This window comes from Carassius auratus, chromosome 18 (genome assembly GCF_003368295.1).
Source record: "Carassius auratus strain Wakin chromosome 18, ASM336829v1, whole genome shotgun sequence".
In the NCBI taxonomy this organism is placed as follows: domain Eukaryota; kingdom Metazoa; phylum Chordata; class Actinopteri; order Cypriniformes; family Cyprinidae; genus Carassius; species Carassius auratus.
Window position 1 is genome coordinate 8,295,609 of NC_039260.1, and position 20,142 is coordinate 8,315,750.

A 20,142-nucleotide genomic window follows, 5' to 3' on the forward strand; every position below is an offset into this window, starting at 1 on the left:
AATCAGGCTGTTTCAACTTTATTTCACCCTCTGAACAAAAGCTCTTCTTCAATGACAATTCTGGTCATTGCATAATTTTTTTATGAAGTCTTTGAGCTTCAGTACATTACATGTGTCCAATAGGAACTCACTTTGGTTGGAACCTGGAGAAGAAGATCTGGAGGAAAACGATTCATCTTCACACCTCCTGGACTGGTGTGTGAGGTGTGTGTGCTGCAGCTGGTGTTGTGAATCAGGCCGATGTCACACGTCCGCGATAACCCGGCTATTTCACAACACCAGGGTGGCACCACACCACTGCCAACAAAGGAACTCTAGCTAACAAATCATCCATCCCCTTCACAGGACTTACCCCTGTGTACATAGACTAACTAGGGCAACATTTGGGGTAATTTGTAAGAAAATTTTATTTTTTTTTGTATTTGAGACTCAATAGGTTTCGTAAACTGAAAAATGTGCAGTTGCATTTTCTACAGTGTGATCAAGAAACAATTGTGCTGCTTGCTTTTTTTTATAAGCATGATACATTTTCAAGATTCTTACATGCGTAGAACGTTCAAAAGAATTGCATTTATTTAAAATAAATTGTTTTTGTAAAAATATCATTACTGTCAATTTTGATCAATTTAATGCATCCTTGCTGAATAAAAAGTATTATTTAGAAAAAAAATTTTTTTTGCCTATATGTATGCAGTTGTTATAAATTACAATTGGTTTCATCAGTCTTTAGTACAATTTCATGTGATATGAAACTTTGGCTGTTTCCTACAGTAATTCATTGTAATTTCAATTTAAACCACTTTATACAGTCTTCTACTCCTTGTTCTGGCAACTCCCCTCAGGCAGGATTTCCAAATGACCATTTAGTAGCTGGTTTTCTGCTTAAGCTCTTAGTGTCTAATAATAGAAATTTAATCAAAATTCTGCTTCAAAGCAGAGCACCTCTGGGTACGTTTGTTGGATCTGCACAAATTACACTGAAAAGGCTCCACCTTTGGGGCTTCCAGACCAATTTCTGCAGAAATATTGACTTAACCTGATGCTGCTCCCTGGGTCACATGCATTGGCAGACATCTGTCTTTTAGTTAATGAGGAACTGTTTCTGCAATGATCAGTCAATGCTCAAGGCAAAAGGCTGTCAGTTGGAACGACTGTGGGCTGCTGGCAGGTTAAAGTGGCTTATATGAAGGTCACTACAGGTTGGAAAATTCTCTGATCAAGACAAATACACCAAGTCAATATCGTTTCTTGGTTGGACTTTAAGGCAAGACACTGCCGTTGAATAGCGTAAAAAAAAAAAAAATAGTTATCACCTTATTTAGTTGACTGATAACATTGATAATTACAAACATTTTTTGTATTACAAGTTTTCTAAAATGTTTTGTTTAAATATGCAAATAATGCATTATTTAATGAAATATGCGTTAATTTGCATACATTTCTAGTACAACGATCTGAGCACTGGATGAAGTCAATTTCAAAATTCTTGTCACATTTTTTTTTACTTATTAGAGTCGAATGTTTTTACAGATGGTGTCTCTTTTTGTCATTCAATTCATAATTCAGAAAATACTTTGAACAGCCGGAAAGCAATATATTTGTAAAATTTTGGGGGGACAAAACCTGCAGAATATAGACAGGAATAAATATGTAAAGTTTGGTGTGTGTACGTGCCACTAAAGTGGAGATTTATGGCTCAGCGTTGGAGAAAAAAAACTCATTTTGAGAAAACTGCCTTTAAAAATATGTATTGTAATTGAAATCTACTGACACAAATAGATAAAGTGCTATAAAAGAAATACTTAACAGTGTCTTTTGGATGTCTTCTTTCCATTAGTATGAAAAAACACTATTAAAAGCCAAAAAGCTCAAAATCAAAAAATTGACAGGTGCATGAAAGAACTGTGTTTCTGCCTGCAGTGTCCCCCCTTAATTTAAGTTGTCTTGTTGCACTGTAATTATACATAAGCACTGAGTAATATTGATTAACATGGACTTTTTCTGTAGGGTTAAGTTAGGGTTTGGCTTAGGATTAGTTGCATGTAACCTAATTAAGCATAATTTACTATAATTATTAAAGTAATTACATGTGACGTAAAAAGGACACTGCGAAATAAAGTGTTCATTTGTATCTCAATCAAACAAGTGTTCAGAAGTTTTTCTCAGTATTGAGATTTATCCTGATTGCTATTAGAAAATAAAAACTACCAAATAGAAAGATAAAACAAAACCAAGTAAAAAAAAAAAAAAAATTAACAATTCAATTCAATTATATTATTGGCAATGACTATTTACCTTTTTCCCCAAAATAAATTTGTAATGTATTGTATCTTATGAATGACACAAGATTCTCAAAACCTGCAGTTGTCCTTGAGAACCAGTGTCAATGACACCTGACCTGAGACCTGAGTCATTACATGTTCTAACGTTGTTTAGAATACCCAGTACAAGCAAAAGGCCCTGCAGCAACTATTAAGAATTAATGACCTTTGCAAAAGCTCCTGAATATGTTCTCACACTAAACATACACCCATAAGTGGTTCCTTCCGGTTCAGGTATAATATAACCCTTCAAATCAAGCCCTCACTTTACTTAGACAGCTTTTGATTCAGTTGTGTTGGAGGTACTGCAGGCCAATGAAGGGATGAACCTCTCAACCGCCAGAAGCCCTTTCTCAGTCTCGTCCCTGAGCAATGGAGATGACCGTAAATTCAGTTTGGGGGGATGCAGCAGTTATGATACCGACAGCGTGGCCTCCCGCAGCACTGGAGTCTTTTCTGGATATGACACGTTGGATACTCCGCCGAGCTATGACTTCTATACCAACACTGAGATTTTCGGGAGAGCAAAGAAGTCTAGACCTTCTCTCTTTCAGCTTCACTCCAACCCACAGGTAGGAACGACATAAAACTGATATAAAGTCTTTACTTGACAATTTCAACAAATGAACATATTAACACTGCTGAAGCATGTTAGGGAGTACTTCCAGATGAAACGAAATGTTAAAAAGATTCATTAAAAATTTAATAGGATAAGATTTATTCTAAACATATTTAAATAAATAAATCTTAAATCCAGAACTATTTGCCACTAGCTCATATAAGTTTTCTCTCAGGACGACCCTTCTCCACCTCCTCTCTATGAGGAGCAAAGTGTGGACAAACAGAGTCCGGATGAAGATGAACCCACAGAACCTCCTCCAGAACCGGCCCGCTTTGGATGGGCTCAGGGAGTAATGGTAAGAACATTTAAGATTGCCACAAAAATGGATTTAGGGGTACGTGTAATTGTGCATAATCTCCGAACTAATTCTCATCTTTAAGCCCTTTTTTGGTCATATGAAGTCAGATCTTCTCAAGTTCACATTATGAATTTGTCTAAAATCTGACACTCAAAAAGTGTCCAAATACTGTTTGAAAAATATATTTATTTAACTTTTAGTACCTAACAAGCTTCTTTTTGTGATATTTATTTTATATGTAAAATAAAGATATGTCTATATATAGTGAAAGTTGTGATATTTGCCAAGTTTGGTAACCCATAATCAAAACTGATGCTCTGCTTTTAATGTATCCAAGTGTGCACACACACAGCAGTGAGTTGGAAACACACACACATGGGCAGCTATTTTTTCCAGCGCCTGCGGAGAAATTGGGGGGTTCAGTGCCTTGCTCAAGGGCACATCAGCCATGGGTATCGAGAGTGGAAGAGAGCGCTGTTCATTCACTCCCCCTACCCAAAACTCCTGCCGGCACTGATATAATAACACTTTAAAAGTAGAGGAATATTTTGTTATTTTGTTATATTGGAAAGGCATTTATAAATTTTTAAGTGTCTTAAAGCATGTATGTTTCTGCGTATGGGTACAAATATACTCCAAAGTCAAGCAGAAAGCTGTCTTCTGAATGGATTCTGTTTGAGCAACACTGTATTCCGTCGCTCCCTGTAGATCCGCTGTATGCTGAATATCTGGGGTGTTATTCTGTACCTGAGGCTTCCCTGGATCACAGCTCAGGCAGGGATTGGTATGTCAGTCTCTGTTCTTATATGGCTTGATCTCTTTATTTTGTACTTGTGTGTTTTACTGCTACGTAAATCCTGACTTGATTTTTGTAAAACCCCTTGGGGCTATAAAATACATATATCAATGTGATGTATGGTGTGTCAGTGCTTTCTATTAAAATGAACATATTCTTCTTTGCTTTAAAGGACTGACTTGGATTATAATCTTGCTCTCCTCCTCTATAACGGGCATCACTGGCTTGTCCACATCCGCCATTGCCACTAATGGAAAGGTTAAAGGAGGTAAAGATAAATGATACAGTAAATGATACTGTAATGATACTGAGTAGATTTGACTAACATGAAACCATTATCACAGACTTTATTTCGGGATGCAATATTGCCTAGTATTTTTATTTAACAACCATCAGATAGCAGCAGTGATTTTTTGTGTTCTTCTGTATTTGTCTCTCCAGGTGGAACATATTTTCTGATCTCTCGTAGTTTGGGTCCAGAACTAGGAGGCTCGATTGGGCTTATATTTGCTTTTGCTAATGCGGTAGCTGTAGCCATGCACACTGTGGGCTTTGCTGAAACAGTGCAGGCCCTCATGCAGGTGGGTGCTATGGACTAGTACACCAGAATACACTAAAAATTAAAGATTAGTATTAATTGTGCTGCCTAAATATTTTTTTAAGGAGACATTTGAAAGATGATTTACTCTTTATCTGGCTACTTTTTGTGTCCCACAGAAGTAAAGGAATACAGGATATTCATCTTTTGTTAAACTGTTCCTTTAATGAACTACTTTCCACATTTGAACAATGATGTTGATACTTTTTTTTTAATGATGCTCATCAGGAGAGTGATGTTAGCATGGTGGACAAGCTAAATGATATCCGTATCATTGGAGTGATTACAGTAACCTGTCTGCTGGCCATCTCAATGGCTGGAATGGAATGGGAGTCAAAGGTACGTTTCTCAGCCAGAGTGATTTTGAGCAATTTTGTCTAGTTCAGCTCCTAATAGTTTGCACTGATTTGTTCTTCTCCCAGGCCCAGGTCTTGTTCTTCTTTGTCATCATGGTCTCCTTCGCCAGTTACATTGTGGGAACCATCATACCAGCCACTCCAGAGAAGCAAGCCAAAGGATTTTTCAGCTACCGAGGTCAGAGAGCGATGCCAATATGTTCTACAAATGTGCTAATGACATTTCACCCTTTCTCATCGCTAGTCCGATTACACTGCCATATGTTCCTCATAAAGTGTCTCAATTTGTGCCCAATAGCTGAAATTTTTGCGGAAAACTTTGTGCCCGGCTGGCGTGGACCAGAGGGCAGTTTCTTTGGCATGTTTTCCATCTTCTTTCCCTCAGCTACAGGCATCCTTGCGGGGGCTAATATCTCTGGAGATCTGAAGGCAAGTTGAGCTCCCAGTCTTAGTGATGTATTTTCCAATAAAACAATTTTTATTTGTGGGAACTCAAGCCTTTAAAAGCTTGTTTTTTGTCTTTTTTCAAACCCACCACCTCCCATAGGATCCAAATATTGCTATACCCCGTGGTACAATGTTGGCCATTTTCTGGACCACTATATCATATCTTATTATCTCAGCTACTATTGGTGAGTTTTAGAAATGCGTAACAAGTCCATGTTAATGTCTGTTGATTGTTGTTTTATAACTTCCTATTCAAATATGTTGTCTTTTATATAACTTGTTCAAATTGTATGAAATTTGTAAATGCTGTTTTCTTTAAATGCACTCCAGGCTCCTGTGTTTTGCGTGATGCTTCTGGTTATATAAATGACAATGTGTCATCTTCGTCTGGGGAGTGTTTGGGACTGGGCTGCAGCTATGGCTGGAACTTCACTGAGTGTATGACCAACAAGACCTGCCCCTATGGACTCAGCAATAATTACCAGGTGACCATTATGTCTAAATGGTCATTGAGTAGTGCTGTCTACAACATGTCACTGAAAACGTAAAATATATATCCTAAACATTTTATAACACATTACTTCAGCCCCTAAACATGAAATGTTCTTATCAGCCCAGTATTAACCTCTGATGGTCATTGATCATTTTAGACTGAAAATCTTTGACTTCATCAGAATAGTACAAAAATTGGTGACTTGGTAACAGTTGTAGACATGATTGGAAAAGGCTAAATGGTCTTAAAATGTAGACATACATTGAGATCTTTAATGTAAAAAAAAATTACCTCCATTATATTAAATACAATGAAATACAAAAGGAAATTTGAAAATATGAAAATACTAAGCATTTTTATCAGATACAATCTACAAATCAGCCACAGTGAAGTAGTCTTTGATAATGTATGTGTACTGTATGTACCCATCTGGAATGGAATGTTCATTCAAAGTTCATTCTAAATTTGGTCTTCCATAATGTTCTCGAAAAATTGTTAGTACAAAAACATTATTTATGCATCGTTGATCAAACAACGAGTGAGGAATTTCCTTAAGTTTTTCTAGTGGGTTAGCAGAAATGATATGTTCTTCTTTCATATTTCAATTCAGACTATGAGCTTGGTGTCTGCGTTTGCTCCTCTGATCAGTGCTGGCATTTTTGGAGCCACTCTTTCCTCAGCCCTGGCCTGTCTGGTATCTGCTCCTAAGGTTTTCCAGGTAATGAATGAGCCCTTCAACCATCTTTATGCCTCCTTTGTTGAGTGCAAAACAACCTTCAGTGTTATTTACTAATTTAAACACTCTTCTTACTTCTTGTTTCCTCCCATTGCTTGTTTCTTTATAGTGCCTTTGCAAGGACCAGCTGTATCCATGCATTGGATTTTTCGGGAAGGGTTATGGGAAGAATAATGAACCACTGAGAAGCTATCTGCTAGCCTACATTATCGCTATATGCTTCATTCTTATTGGTAAACCATCAGAACGCACCCATGCAAGTTATGAATGCCCCTTTAAAAAAGTTGTTTATTAATATGAGAGCAATTTTCTGACACACAAATATTTTCTAACATATATTTCAGCTGAGTTGAATACCATTGCTCCCATCATCTCCAACTTTTTCCTCTGCTCCTATGCCCTCATCAACTTCAGCTGCTTCCATGCCTCAATCACTAACTCACCAGGTGAGCTATATCAAGCCACAATGGGTTATGTTTTAACAGTTTACAAAGCAATATTTTTTTTGCTTATCGGTTTAATGGTGCATACTGTAACCACCGCAGGGAGGGTTTCTTGAGATAACATGTGATAACATAACTAATGCAAACAAAATATGTTCTGCGGAAATAATGTAATACTCAATTACAGCCATTTGTTTTCTCATTAAACTGCATGCTACTGTTAATTTACAGGTCTCAAAATGGTTATTTTCATATTTATGCTCACTGAAGCTTTTCTCATTTTCCTTGTGTGTGAGCAGGCTGGCGTCCAACTTTTCGATTTTATAGCAAGTGGTTGTCTTTGCTCGGAGCAGTAGTGTCTGTGATCATCATGTTCCTCCTAACCTGGTGGGCTGCTCTTATAGCCATTGGCATAGTCATCTTCCTGCTGGGATATGTGCTGTATAAGAAACCCGGTTAGACACCTACACTCTTTATAGCTTGTGGACATGAGTCTTTGTCAGAAATAATTTGTCTCACAAAGCTCATATTGTTCCATTGAGCATTTCAGCTTGACCCCAATAATATTTCCAAGCTTTAATCATGTGCTTAATGCATAACTATTGTTTGTGTTTTGTACATTTCAGATGTCAACTGGGGTTCATCAATGCAAGCCAGCTCATATAACATGGCACTGTCTCAATGTGTAGGTCTCAACCAAGTGGAAGACCATATTAAAAATTATAGGTAAATAACATTAATGTCTACCAATCATATAGACCAATCATAGCATCCATATTTTTATCTTCTCTGTTTTTTCTATTCTCGCTTGTTCATTTTCTTCTTTTTCTCCTGTGTCCTACTTTTCCCATCTGTTCATTTTCTTAGGCCACAGTGTTTGGTTCTCAGTGGGCCTCCCTGTATGCGTCCTTCCCTAGTGGATTTCATCAGCACCTTCACCAAGAACCAGAGCCTTATGATATGCGCAGATGTCATAACAGTGAGCCTACTAATAGAAACATTAAACAGTTATGAAAAGATATGATGGTCTAAATCAGGGTTCCTTAAATCTTACCCTGGAAGGATAGTCCGGTACAGAGTTTAGCTCCAACCTTGATCAAACTCACCTACTTGTGATTTTCTACTGATTCTAAAAACTTCATTAGTATGCTCAGGTGTGTTTGATTAGGGTTTGAGCTAAACTGCAGGTAAGTGGATCTCGTGGGCCAGATTTGAGGATCCCTGGTCTAAATGGTGGTTTAAATCAGTGGTTCCCAACCACGTTCCTGAAGGCCCCCCAACACTGCAGGTTTTCCATGTTTCCTTAATCAAACACACCTGATTCAGATCATCTGCTCATTAGTAAAGACTCCATGACCTGAAAGGGATGTGCCAGACAAAGGAGAGATGCAAAATGTGCAGTGTTGGGTGGGCTCCAGGAACAAGGCTGAGAACCACTGGTTTAAAGTATTTTATTAACCTAAGGAAATTTATTTTACCGATTTTCAATTATTCCTTTACAACAAAAAAAAAAGGTTGTGGATTCTCAGTCATAAAGAACCTAAGCCTGCATTAAAAGTTACGTTAAATATGGAAATAATATATATATAATATACACACACACACACACACACTACGGAGTCCCGCACATGACATGCAAGAAAAAATAAATAAATTGTGTGCACGATTTACTAATTCGTTCCCGCAATGTACTAAACATACTAAATTATGTACTAAAATGTACTAAATTACTATTGCGTTACCTCGATTTGCTAAATCGTGCACACGTTTTAGCAAATCGAGGAAACGAATTAGTAAATCGTGCACACAATTTAGAAATCGAGTGAACGAAATAGTAAATCGAGGGAATGCAATAGTATTCGTGCTCACGTTTTAGTACATTGAGGGAACGAATTTGTAAAACGTGCCCACGATTTAGCCCACTATTTGCTCCTGCATGTCATGCATATATATATATATATATATATGCATGATAATCAGATTTATACATCAAAAAATATGTATAATTTTGTTTAGTTCTCGTATTTAATTTCAACTGTGTGTTATTGACAGGGTGGACCCTCACCTGGCACTGTGGACTCAGCCAAAATCAGTACTCATTTAAAATGGCTAGACAAGCGGCGCATCAAGTCCTTCTACCACACTATAGTGGCTGATGACCTTCATGCTGGAGTAAAGATGTTGCTGCAGGTCACCCATGTGCCATAATATACTACTCTTCATTTTCTAACCTAAAACGAATATAATTTATTTCACGTTATTGCAGCTTCTGATGAATATGTACCACCAAAATGAGACTGGTAATGTCTGTTTGTGATGGTACCATTTCAGAGTACGGGTTTGGGTCGGATGAGGCCTAATGTGCTAGTGATGGGATTTAAGAAGAATTGGCGTAAAGCTCAACCAAACAACATTGAAAACTATATTGGAATTTTGCAGTATGTATATTATACGGTTAATTCAGTGTTAAATTTCCAATAAGAAAAGTCAAGGCATGTGACCATTCCATATGTTTTCAGTGATGCATTTGACCTGCAATATGGTGTATGTGTTCTTCGGATGAAGGAGGGCCTTGACATAAGTCGAACAATGCAAGCGCATGGTATGGAATATTTCAAAACTAACTAAAATGTTCTATAGTTTACGTGCAATTAATTTTTCTTTTTTGAAATCTCCATTCACCATAGTGAATTTAGGGTTTGAGACATCTACTGAACAAGCACTTGACACAAGGAGCTCAACGACTACTACATCACCCACAATTGACACATCAAGTGTGTATCCAAGCTCTTTAATACTGAATTTATTCATGGCTGTTGATCTTTTTGCCAAAACATTTGTATATCCTGTGCTGCAGTGGACCCTGAGGAACTAATGGCCACATCCCAGCCAACCACTGTATTTCAGACTAGACAAGGAAAGAAGACCATTGATGTGTATTGGCTCTCTGATGATGGAGGTGATTTACATGGATTATAAAAATAATGTATATTTTTAAAGATTTAACTGTGGAAAAACACATCTTTTAACAATTCATTGTGCTGTCAGGTCTGACGCTATTAGTACCCTACCTCCTGACCCGTAAGAAGCGCTGGGGCAGATGCAAAGTGAGGTTGTTTGTTGGAGGTGAAGCTCAACAAGTTGAGGACAAGAAACAAGAGTATGCATAACCTTAATTGTGATACTTTTAGTGGTAACACTTTATAATACCATGTCCATATTGCACATATTACATGTAAATATATACTATCAAAAGTTTAAACGTTTAGGTTTGTAATTTTTTTTTAATGTTTTTGAAAAAAGTCTCATGTTTACTAAACCTGCTTTTTTTTTTTATTAAAAATAAAGTAAAATGTTTTTATTTGAATCTATTTTAAAATGTAATTTATTCCTGTGATGGCAAAGCTGAATTTTCTGAAATCATACAAATCATTCTAAGCTGATTTGATGCTCATTTAACATTTCTTTTTATCATCAGTATTGAAACCAGTACTGCTGCTTAATAATTTTAACATTTTTAATAATTTTAACATTTTTTTGGATTCTCTGATGAACTGAAACTTCAGAAAAACAACATTTATTTATTTTATTTTTTACAATGTAAAAATCCTTTACTCTCAATTTTTAATGCAGAATTTTTAATAATTTAATGCAAATTTAATGTATAATAAAAAAACTAATTTCATGCTACAATATTATAATATTAGTTATTTATTTATTAATATATACTTAAAATATATACATCTTAATGAATTAATCTTCATTTATTTATTAGGCTATATTATTTTTAACAGCATGTATTTAATTGGTCCTCATAAGTTGTTTAAGAGCTTGCATTTGTCAATTTACAGGCTCAAAGCTCTGATCAGCAGGTTCCGTCTGGGTTTCCAAGATATTCAAGTCCTTCCAGACATCAATGCGAAACCACAGTCTGAGCAGTACAGTTTCATTCATTCCTTTGCTTTTACGACTTTCTCCACTTACCTAATAGAAAGTATATTCTTATGAAAAAATGTTGTATTTGTGTCCCCAAATTACTGAAACAGCATTAAAAGATTTGAAGACCTTATAGCTCCGTACAGAGTAAATTCAGTCCGAAAGGATGGTCAAGAAGCTGATGAGACGACTAAGGATTTCTCTTGGATGGTGTCTGATGAGGAAATGGAAACGTTCAGAGCTAAGGTATTTCAAATGATGGTGTTCAGATATCATAAGTCTACTTTCTTTGTAATCCATGCATGAATCATCATTTAAACATTTCTCTTCCATGTTTGTGCAGTCCCTCCGACAAATCCGTCTGAATGAAGTTATTCAAGATTACTCAAGAGATGCCGCCCTGATCATTGTGTAAGTGTTATTCATACAGGATGTGGTTCCATGATGTAATTTAGATTAGGCCTGCACAAAAAGAACAGTTTAACTATGAGTTGTGTGAGTTTCTGACATTACCTGTCATTTTACTTTTGGCAGAACGATGCCCGTGGGGCGAAGAGGGGCATGTCCCAGTTCCCTTTACATGGCTTGGCTAGAGATTGTGTCACGTGACCTTCGACCTCCAGTTCTTCTTGTCAGAGGCAATCAGGAGAATGTGCTGACGATGTACTGCCAGTGAACACCACCTTTTCCTGACATAACTCGTACAGATGAAAAGAAACTCTTGTTAATGCCATGTTAAAATAATGACAGATTTACATACTTTCATATTGTGTTTCATTCTTGTTTTGATATTAATAGGGTGTTTGTTTTAAATGGTTTCAACTTTTTTTCCAGTATATATTCAAAAATATTAATTTTTGCTGATTTAGATCTTATGTACTTTCTCTGTTTATTCTGATCATCTTAATTCAGCGATTGAACAATTTGCATATGTCTAGATTTTTTTTTCTTTTTAATGGAAAGTCTAATATTACTGAAAATATTTAATAAATGACTAGGCCTACTTATGTATTCTGAAATCTGTTACTTCTCAGACTATTATTTTACTTTATGGCACTAAGGCAAACCTAAATAATAAGTGTAGTCATTAAAATGAGATGTTTAATCTGCAGTGAATCAAAATAAACTCAATTAGTTTTATTTCTCTTATTTACAAAGTTGTTTAGTCATGTCATGTATAATATGGGACAGACCGTAATTTTATTTGGAAAGCAGGCATAGGCTACTATGTGTCTAAACGAGCTACTTTAAGGTTAAGCTAAAATTTTTTGTTAGATAACGGTTTATCTAAAAGTTTTCCAATCTAAATATATAAATAAAAAATAAAACCTGGGATTTGAGCCTTTAACACCTGGTATATTCGTGTAAAGTGCCTTTTAACACATTATAATCACGAATCATATCAAATTTCTGTAAAATTGTAGGTAGAATCAAAGGACACTGTCATGACGGCCAACTGATGCAATCACAACCATAACATTTACAGCAAACGAAAAAGAAAAGAAAAACAAATCAAGTGCCATTTTCTCAGTGCGCATGCGCAGTGCGTGGGGCCTCAGGACAGGCTCCACGTCTGAACACGAGTTCGTCTCGGCCAATCACAGGCGGCCACAGTGTGTTTGGAAACAACACACGCAACACTTCATAGCTTATTAGCAAACAGAAACTTCTTGAAACAGGAAGGAACCTCACTGTCGTGTCCTATTGTATGATCGAATCGCGAAGCCTTCGACGATTATTGTAGATATTTGATGCGTGTCTTAATAGGTTTCTAGTTGGTTTGACTAAGAAAGAAAATGGAAAATTGTAAGGTCTCGGATAAAGAGACGATCTCGCTGGTCATTAAAACGCCTAATCAGTTTCACGGCGATCAGCTGATCGAGGGAGTTCGCGTGGACTGGACCGTGAAAGACCTCAAATGTCACCTCTCCAAGGTTTATCCCACCAACCCGGTAGGTTTGGATTGGTTTCTTATCCTATAGATATCGGTTTACATATAGCGAGCCGTCAGCATTCCTCAAAAGAAACACAAAGCCGCTTATGTCTGAACGCTGCAGGAAACAACTGACTGTCAGTAACTTAACACTCTATAAACAAGATGAATTTACACTCCTATTAATAATTAAATTAATCATTTATCACATTATTCCTCAAGTGTGTGTAGCTATTTGCATTACATGGACGCAGTAGGTAACGTTAAATGTGGAAACTTTGATTGAGAAGAGTTACGGTGAATGCATTTCCTCTAAAAATGGTTTTACTTCTCACAAACATAAGATAAATATCATGGTGTAAACTGACGTTCTAGGACATGTCTGACATTTGGACTCATTTTCACAGGCTGAGAAAGATCAAAGACTCATTTACTCTGGCCAACTGCTTCAGGACAACCTGCTTCTGAGCGATGTTTTCTCAAAGGTGAGGGACTTTACTGTCTGTGGGGATGCTTTCGGTTCATTTCAGGGTTGTCAGGTGATTTCAACAACAGACCTGTAAACATACCTTTACCTGCTTCCAAAAGTGAAATTAAATGCCTATATTTGAATTCCAGCTATTAGTTTATTTCTATTTACATTTTTTAGTTTTATTATTATTTTTTAAAATTACATTTAAATTTACAAACTGGAACTTGAAACGTATCATTTAGATTTTATAATAAATTACATTTTTAAATGATTAAAATTATACATAATATCATATACATTTTTTATATATAACTTATTAGTAGAATATGTAGATTATAATAATATATTAGCATAATGTTTAGGCCTAGAAATATGCATTTTATGTAGGTTATTAAAAATGTAAATAAATAAATAATACTCTTTATAACCAGTAGCAGCATTCAGAAATTTTTTAAATACTCTTTGTTGTCCTGACTGCATTTAGAGTAGAAATAAAGCATATTTTTATGTACCTGTAACAATTCACAGTAAAAAAAAAAAGATTCAGCATATGAATTCAGTTGTCCCTGAAAGGCAGGGGTGTTGGCAAAACACTGCTGTTTTTTCCATTGTGTATGTCAAAACAAAAAACAAAGTAAAATGGTTGGACCCATAGACACGCATCTTGTTCCGTATCCTCAGCCTGATCCTCTTATCATGCGCTGTAGTCAGTTCTATGTCAAAGGTGTTTAGAGAAGCGACACTTGGCAGCTTCTCATGTGAGATGTTTATTTGAAAGTAGGACATTTATTGTTACATGCTGAAAACCTGTCACCTGAAAGACTTGCATGACATCAAAGCGTGACACATATTCCAGATCAAAACAATATGACAGTCACATGGTTCACCAATCTGTCAAAGCTTTCTCTTCAACAAAATGATAGTTCGCTGGGTGAATGTCTTTCACCTCAAAAAGCACTTTACCACATGCTTGTGTCAAAAGAACTGAAAACGTTTTTTCTACAGGTTCCTTCAGAAACCAAGCCCACTCTTCACCTTGTGTGTGCTGTGAGACCCCAGCCTGCTGCCCAACTTGGAGCGAGACCCAAGGTATTTTTTTTCCTGCTGTTTATTTTAGGCCTCAGCCATGTGGCAAGACTTATTTAGTGGTACATGTTTAACAAACATTCAATTTATAGTTTTCACATCCTGAATTTCGCTTCAAGGCAGTTTATTTGATCAGCTTACAGTCGGTTCAGTGGAACTGAGATGTGTAGGCCTGCTGTCCCTCAAGGGAGGGCTGTGCTGGTTTAAGTGGAGTGGAGATCTCACCACGCAGCTGCTTACTTCCTGTTCCTTTCTGCATCCTTGTTTGCATAACCCAAATGCTGTAGTGATTTTTCAAATGAAGTTTCATCGTGTCTCTTGCACCTGCTCTGGTCGTCTGACTCAATCAAGTTTGTTTGTTCTCAACTCTTTGGTGAAGGTGACATCAACACAGCAGCAGAGTTCCCTGCCCACCCCACTAACTGCTAGCCAAAGCTCAGAGTCTTCAGGACCATCTGTGACCTCTGTACCCTCCATGGATGGCCTTAGACAGCGAGGTCATGGTGCCTGGCCTGGCACTAGCATGTCTACGTAAGTTTTTTATTTTTTTTTCCTTCAAATTTAAATTGTTCAATAAGTAAACTGTATTAATGTTAATGTGTAAATCAGTTATTTAAACATTCACCTTTGTTCACAGGCCTGTGACAGCAGCGATGACCCACCCATCCTTCCCCACATACTCCCTCTACAGTCCACAACAGCTCCTGTGGTTGCAGCAGATGTATGCCCGCCAGTACTACATGCAGTAGTAAGTACACTCTAGGTTTACTAAATTATAGGACTGCACAATCTGGGGGGAAAAATTAATTGCGTTTTTTTTTTTGATTGAAATTGCATTTTTTAGGGGTGCTCCGATCACGATCGGCCGATCGTTAATTCGCATCTCGTCAGTAAAGCCGGTTCTCTAATTAGCGGATAATTCCATCAGGTGCGTGATTTCACATAGAGCAGCTGTTACTACACAGAGCCGTTGTTAACTGAGAAGATGCGCCAAAAAACGCTGAAAATGAAGTGGATTTGCGCATCTTCTCTATTAACAACGGCTCTGTGTAGTAACAGCTGCTTTATGTGAAATCACACACCTGATGGAATTATCCGCTGATTAGAGAACCGGCTTTACTGACGAGATGCGCATAATGATCGGCCGATCGTGATCGGAGCACCCCTAGCATTTTTAAAATGCTTGTTTGTAGGGCTTCACAATTTGGCCAGTTTCAAATAAATATTTTGCTCTTCTAATATTTCCCTGTAAAATAAAAAAGGAGTATAAAAAATATTTTATAATAAAATAACTTGACTATACATAACAACTGTAAAATTGCAAGGCAAATATTTATAGCTTCCAGTTATTTTTAGTTTGATGTTGCAAACTGGTATTTCTTATGTTTTTTGAATATTTAATTATAAACCACTGGTTTGAAGCATAGGCCTAAATACTTTTGTTTACTGGAGTTTATTCCTCAAGTAATTTTTCGTAACATTTACTGTAAAATGAGCTGTTCTGAGAATCTGAAAACACTGGATCATGAATTGTTTGCGTGCAAAAGAACACTGCTGTGTTCGTTCTGAATTACACAGTGAATATATTTAATTCAATCACAGCCTTTGCAGAATAAAAAAAATACATGGTTTGATTAATTGTGCAGTTACACTATAGTATTAATCTGGTGTTCACTCTGTGAATAAACCGTCTAACGGTGTTAAATGCTGTGATGTGTTTTAAAGTCACGCTGCCATGGCTGCCGCCGCCTCCGCTCCAGTGGCCGCCCCTGCTTCCTCACTCCCTGTTGGCCCTCATCAAGCTGCTGTACCTGCAGCCTTACCCAATCAAGGTCCTATCAACGACCTGCCAGCTAATCAGAATGCCCCAGGTCCTGCATTCATCAACCCAGAGGGAGCCAATCAGAATCTGCGAATGAATGCCCAGGGTGGACCTGTGATGGAAGATGAGGAGGACATGAACCGCGACTGGCTGGATTGGGTGTACACCGCATCCCGGTTGGGTGTCTTCCTGAGCATCGTATACTTCTATTCTAGCCTGAGCCGCTTCATCCTGGTCATGAGCAGCCTGGTCATTATGTACCTGTAAGTTTAAGCTTAACACCAAATGTTTTTATTGTATTTTGTAGTGGTCAACCGATATATTGGCAAGACCGATATTTGGCATTTTTTCAAATATCGGCATTGGCCGATGTGTTTGATGCAGGACTTTTATTTTGTTGGCGATAAAAGCGGCAGCACCTGAGCACACAGTGCTCACTCTCCCTCTTGTTTACTATTTGTTTTTAACAGATCTTTCTAATATGGATAGTCGCCGGTCTAATAATCAGAATGGTTAAAGAAAGTTATTAATGCATATAAAGTATTATAATGATTGCTTTTATATTATTAATAATAGAAAGGCATTTAAATCCCCAAACCTTTCAAACTTAGTCGAATCCAGCTGTGAAGTGTGCATTATCCAGCATGATTGTGTGTTCTCTGCATGACGGTCTGTCAGTGTGAATTTAATGCTTTAAACTTGATTTTAAATTGTACTGCGCTTTATGCATTTGCTCACTGTCATTTTCACTGTGTGCTGTATGTAAAATTAGTGTCACCCTGGCTTTATTTGAAAAATATGATTCCCAATGCACGCAAACTTCCCAGAATACTGAGTGCCCTTTTGGATACAGTGTTTACTTCGTTTTTAGTCATATTTTTATTAAATATTTATTTATTTGTGAAAAATACTTTTTCATCTAAAGTATGTTTATTTGACACTTTTTGTTAATCCATTGTCAAATGATTTCAAATTTCTAAAATATGAATAATAATAAATAAAACAATTATATCGGCTCCCCTGTTTTCAAAGATATCGGCATCGGCTGTCAAAAAAAAAAAAAAAAAAAAAACAATATCGGTTGACCATTAACATTTAGTACCTTTTGGTTAGTATTTTTGAGTCATGTGTTTGGGGGTTTGGACTACCCTGAGTGTGCTGTACATTTCTGATTGTCAAAAATGAAGCACCTCTGAAAATGAATTCAGGAATCAAAGATTATTTGGTTTCGCTGTATCTTTTGTGTTGTGATGCCACTGAATTATAGATCAGGTATCTCTGTATGATTGTTTTAACACCGGTTTTGTCCATGTCATCTGTAAACTGATCTTTGGAATCTGTAAACAGTTACGCCCTCAGTTATGTAGCTTCGAGCTCTGAGTCAGAGGACAAACTCACACATGCATTCCTGAGCAATATGACTGGAATAAGTAGTTTATGCAAGCAGAAATGAGCAGAAGTAGAGGGGGATTTTTTTTTTTCTGATAAGAAAGAAAAAATCTGCTTGTATATGACTGCAGATTGGTTGGGGCATTATGGAATTAATTTAGTTAAACTTCAGATGTTATAACCGAGGGTTTCAGACTGCTAAAAACAAACTTCTGATAGTTTATCTTTGCGAGAGGCAGTTTGACTTCTCTACAGACGAGTGCCTGGCACTCCAGCATTCATTAGCTTGATCTGAGGGTGTTCAGTGTGATGATCTGGTCTCCTCCATGTTACAAACCTGACCCAACCTGTCATAAAAACAGTCTGAGCCACCTCTCGTTAGTTAATGTATAAATGAGCGAAGTTGGCTGGCTATATTTTTGTTAATAAATGGTGTCATTCTAATGGAAATGGAGTTCATGGAGGCCTGAATGACTTTTTGTAGATTTTCTAATAGCTCTTTTGACCTCTTTCAGACATACAGCAGGCTGGTTTCCTTTTAGACAGAGAGCCCAAGCCAGGCCTCACAATCTGCCAGCACCAGAGATCATTCAGAACCAACAAAACCAAGATGAGGACAGACATCCAGAACCTGTGAGTCAAAGTTTTTGTTTAAAAAAAAAAAAAAAAGATGCATTAGAAAATATTTAGCTTTCCTTAAATAAGTGGAGTATGTAGGCGTGAATTGTGCTTATTTATTCTCATTTTGTCTTGAAGGTGCTGCCCCCTGGTGAAGTGGAGGATGCTGGTGTTGCTGAAGCTGCTATGACGGCAGTGCTTGTTCCTCCAGTTAGACCACCCGTCCTATGGAGAGCTTGGGTGTTTTTCAAAGCCTTTTTTGCTTCTCTGATACCTGAGGCTCCACAGGGTGTTGTAAACTGATCCAGAAAAATGTAATCCGAAATTGGACTCCAGAGTCCTTGACCATTTAGGCTGGACATAATAAACAAAGGTTACTAAAAGTCCTAAAATCAGTAGCACTTTCCAGCCCTTTGACTATGTGACCAATGGTTGCACATTCTGTATAGATAAACTGTTGGACATGGAGTTGTAAATATTCCTGGACATTTTTTTGCACAGCACTTTAGATAACCGCAAAAGCTGGAATCAATGATATCGGCCTCCTGTCCTGATCCTCTTATATAGGCTCCTGTCAACAGGGCTTCATTTTCTTGAAGTGCTCTACGATGAGTGATCTGAGGATTAAACTCATGGGATTATCTTATTAAGGTTCTAGTAAGATGGACAATGAAGGCCATATATTGATTTTGTTCTAAGTGCATGAATAGATGGGAGTGTTCTTGGGAGAATGCATTTGTGGCACTTTAAAGCAAATGGTGTTTATGCAAGTAATATATGCTTACACAGTCTTTTCTTAATTATGTTCCACCTGTGAAATGAGCAATGTAAATATTTATGAAGGAGGTTTGGTATATGCATTCAAGTATTTGTGAGCAGAATTTGCAATTCAGTGAGCAGTGCAGTTTGTTGCTGACCTCTGGATGTAAAGGCGAGTGAATCTCATCTTTACAGGAAGGAACTGCAAAAGAACAGAAATTAAGAGTAATAAAAATGTTTGTATCTGGTATTTATCAACACTGTAGCATTACTGTCATTTCATGTATAAAATAGCAATGCTATTAGCATTATTAAGATAATACTCTTTGTACCTGGAAATGAAAAAATAAACACATTTTCTTTGTTTCAATTTCACTTCACTAAAAAAGCTAATATAAATGGTTGTTGAATTCTGTTTGGGTATTTTTAGTTTTCTCTGGGTGAGTGTGTGAGTGTGTCCCGTTAATTATTGTACTGTACTCTGTTCTGGGTTGCGGCAGGAAGGGCATCCGGTGTTAAACGTGCCAAATCAGTTGTGCGGATCACTCTGTTGTGGCAACTCCTGATAAAGGGTATAAGCTGAAGGAGAGCGAGAGCTTTTGTTTTCTCTCCTGATTTTTAGTTAAGGTTCTTTCTTAAATTTGTCAATTATTTATTTATTTTATAAATCTTGAGCCATAAGAAGCCAGTTCGTTTGAATACCATTCATAAATGAAGTTTTCTTTTTTAAAATGTCATGTACATACCTAAAATAATATTAGTGAGATTTCTGCGACATAACACACAATATATATTTAAACATTCTAAAATACATTAAAAAAAATATTTTTTGGTTGTTGTCTGATATATTTTGAATTATTTGCTTTTGTAAATTATTATACATTTTAGAAATGCTACAAGTCACCACAAAAAGACATGACTGTAATCACATTCTATTTATTTCAGGAAATTATTTATCACAAATATTTTTTAGAACAAGAGATGAATTTTAAAAAGTAAAAAAAAATACACAATTCA

The 20,142-nt window shown here is 36.8% G+C and overlaps 2 protein-coding genes across 3 annotated transcripts; both read left to right on the forward strand.

Annotated features, from left to right (window-relative positions):
- Window positions 1–2,576: 2,576 nt before the first annotated feature.
- On the forward strand, window positions 2,577–12,065 carry slc12a3 (solute carrier family 12 member 3). Its single transcript, XM_026287406.1, has 26 exons — window positions 2,577–2,893; window positions 3,116–3,238; window positions 3,950–4,025; window positions 4,210–4,305; window positions 4,479–4,618; window positions 4,864–4,974; window positions 5,058–5,169; window positions 5,290–5,420; window positions 5,539–5,623; window positions 5,769–5,923; window positions 6,542–6,649; window positions 6,777–6,900; window positions 7,012–7,113; window positions 7,410–7,565; window positions 7,737–7,836; window positions 7,978–8,089; window positions 9,163–9,300; window positions 9,442–9,548; window positions 9,630–9,712; window positions 9,798–9,884; window positions 9,968–10,069; window positions 10,159–10,270; window positions 10,962–11,048; window positions 11,157–11,292; window positions 11,390–11,457; window positions 11,581–12,065. The coding sequence occupies exons 1-26, from the start codon at window positions 2,645–2,647 to the stop codon at window positions 11,720–11,722; spliced, it is 3,042 nt and encodes a 1,013-aa protein (XP_026143191.1). The 5' UTR covers window positions 2,577–2,644; the 3' UTR covers window positions 11,723–12,065.
- Window positions 12,066–12,653: 588 nt separating this feature from the next.
- herpud1 (homocysteine-inducible, endoplasmic reticulum stress-inducible, ubiquitin-like domain member 1) lies at window positions 12,654–19,495 on the forward strand. Of its 2 annotated transcripts, none has more exons than XM_026287408.1 (8): window positions 12,654–12,998; window positions 13,387–13,464; window positions 14,457–14,540; window positions 14,932–15,068; window positions 15,175–15,285; window positions 16,263–16,622; window positions 18,264–18,381; window positions 18,505–19,495. In XM_026287408.1, exons 1-8 carry the CDS (start codon window positions 12,843–12,845, stop codon window positions 18,667–18,669), a joined length of 1,209 nt encoding a protein of 402 aa, XP_026143193.1. In that variant the 5' UTR covers window positions 12,654–12,842; the 3' UTR covers window positions 18,670–19,495. The 2 variants fall into 2 exon arrangements, with proteins under 2 accessions (XP_026143193.1, XP_026143192.1); XM_026287407.1 differs by having other exon boundaries at window positions 12,656–12,998; window positions 14,917–15,068.
- Window positions 19,496–20,142: the final 647 nt, after the last annotated feature.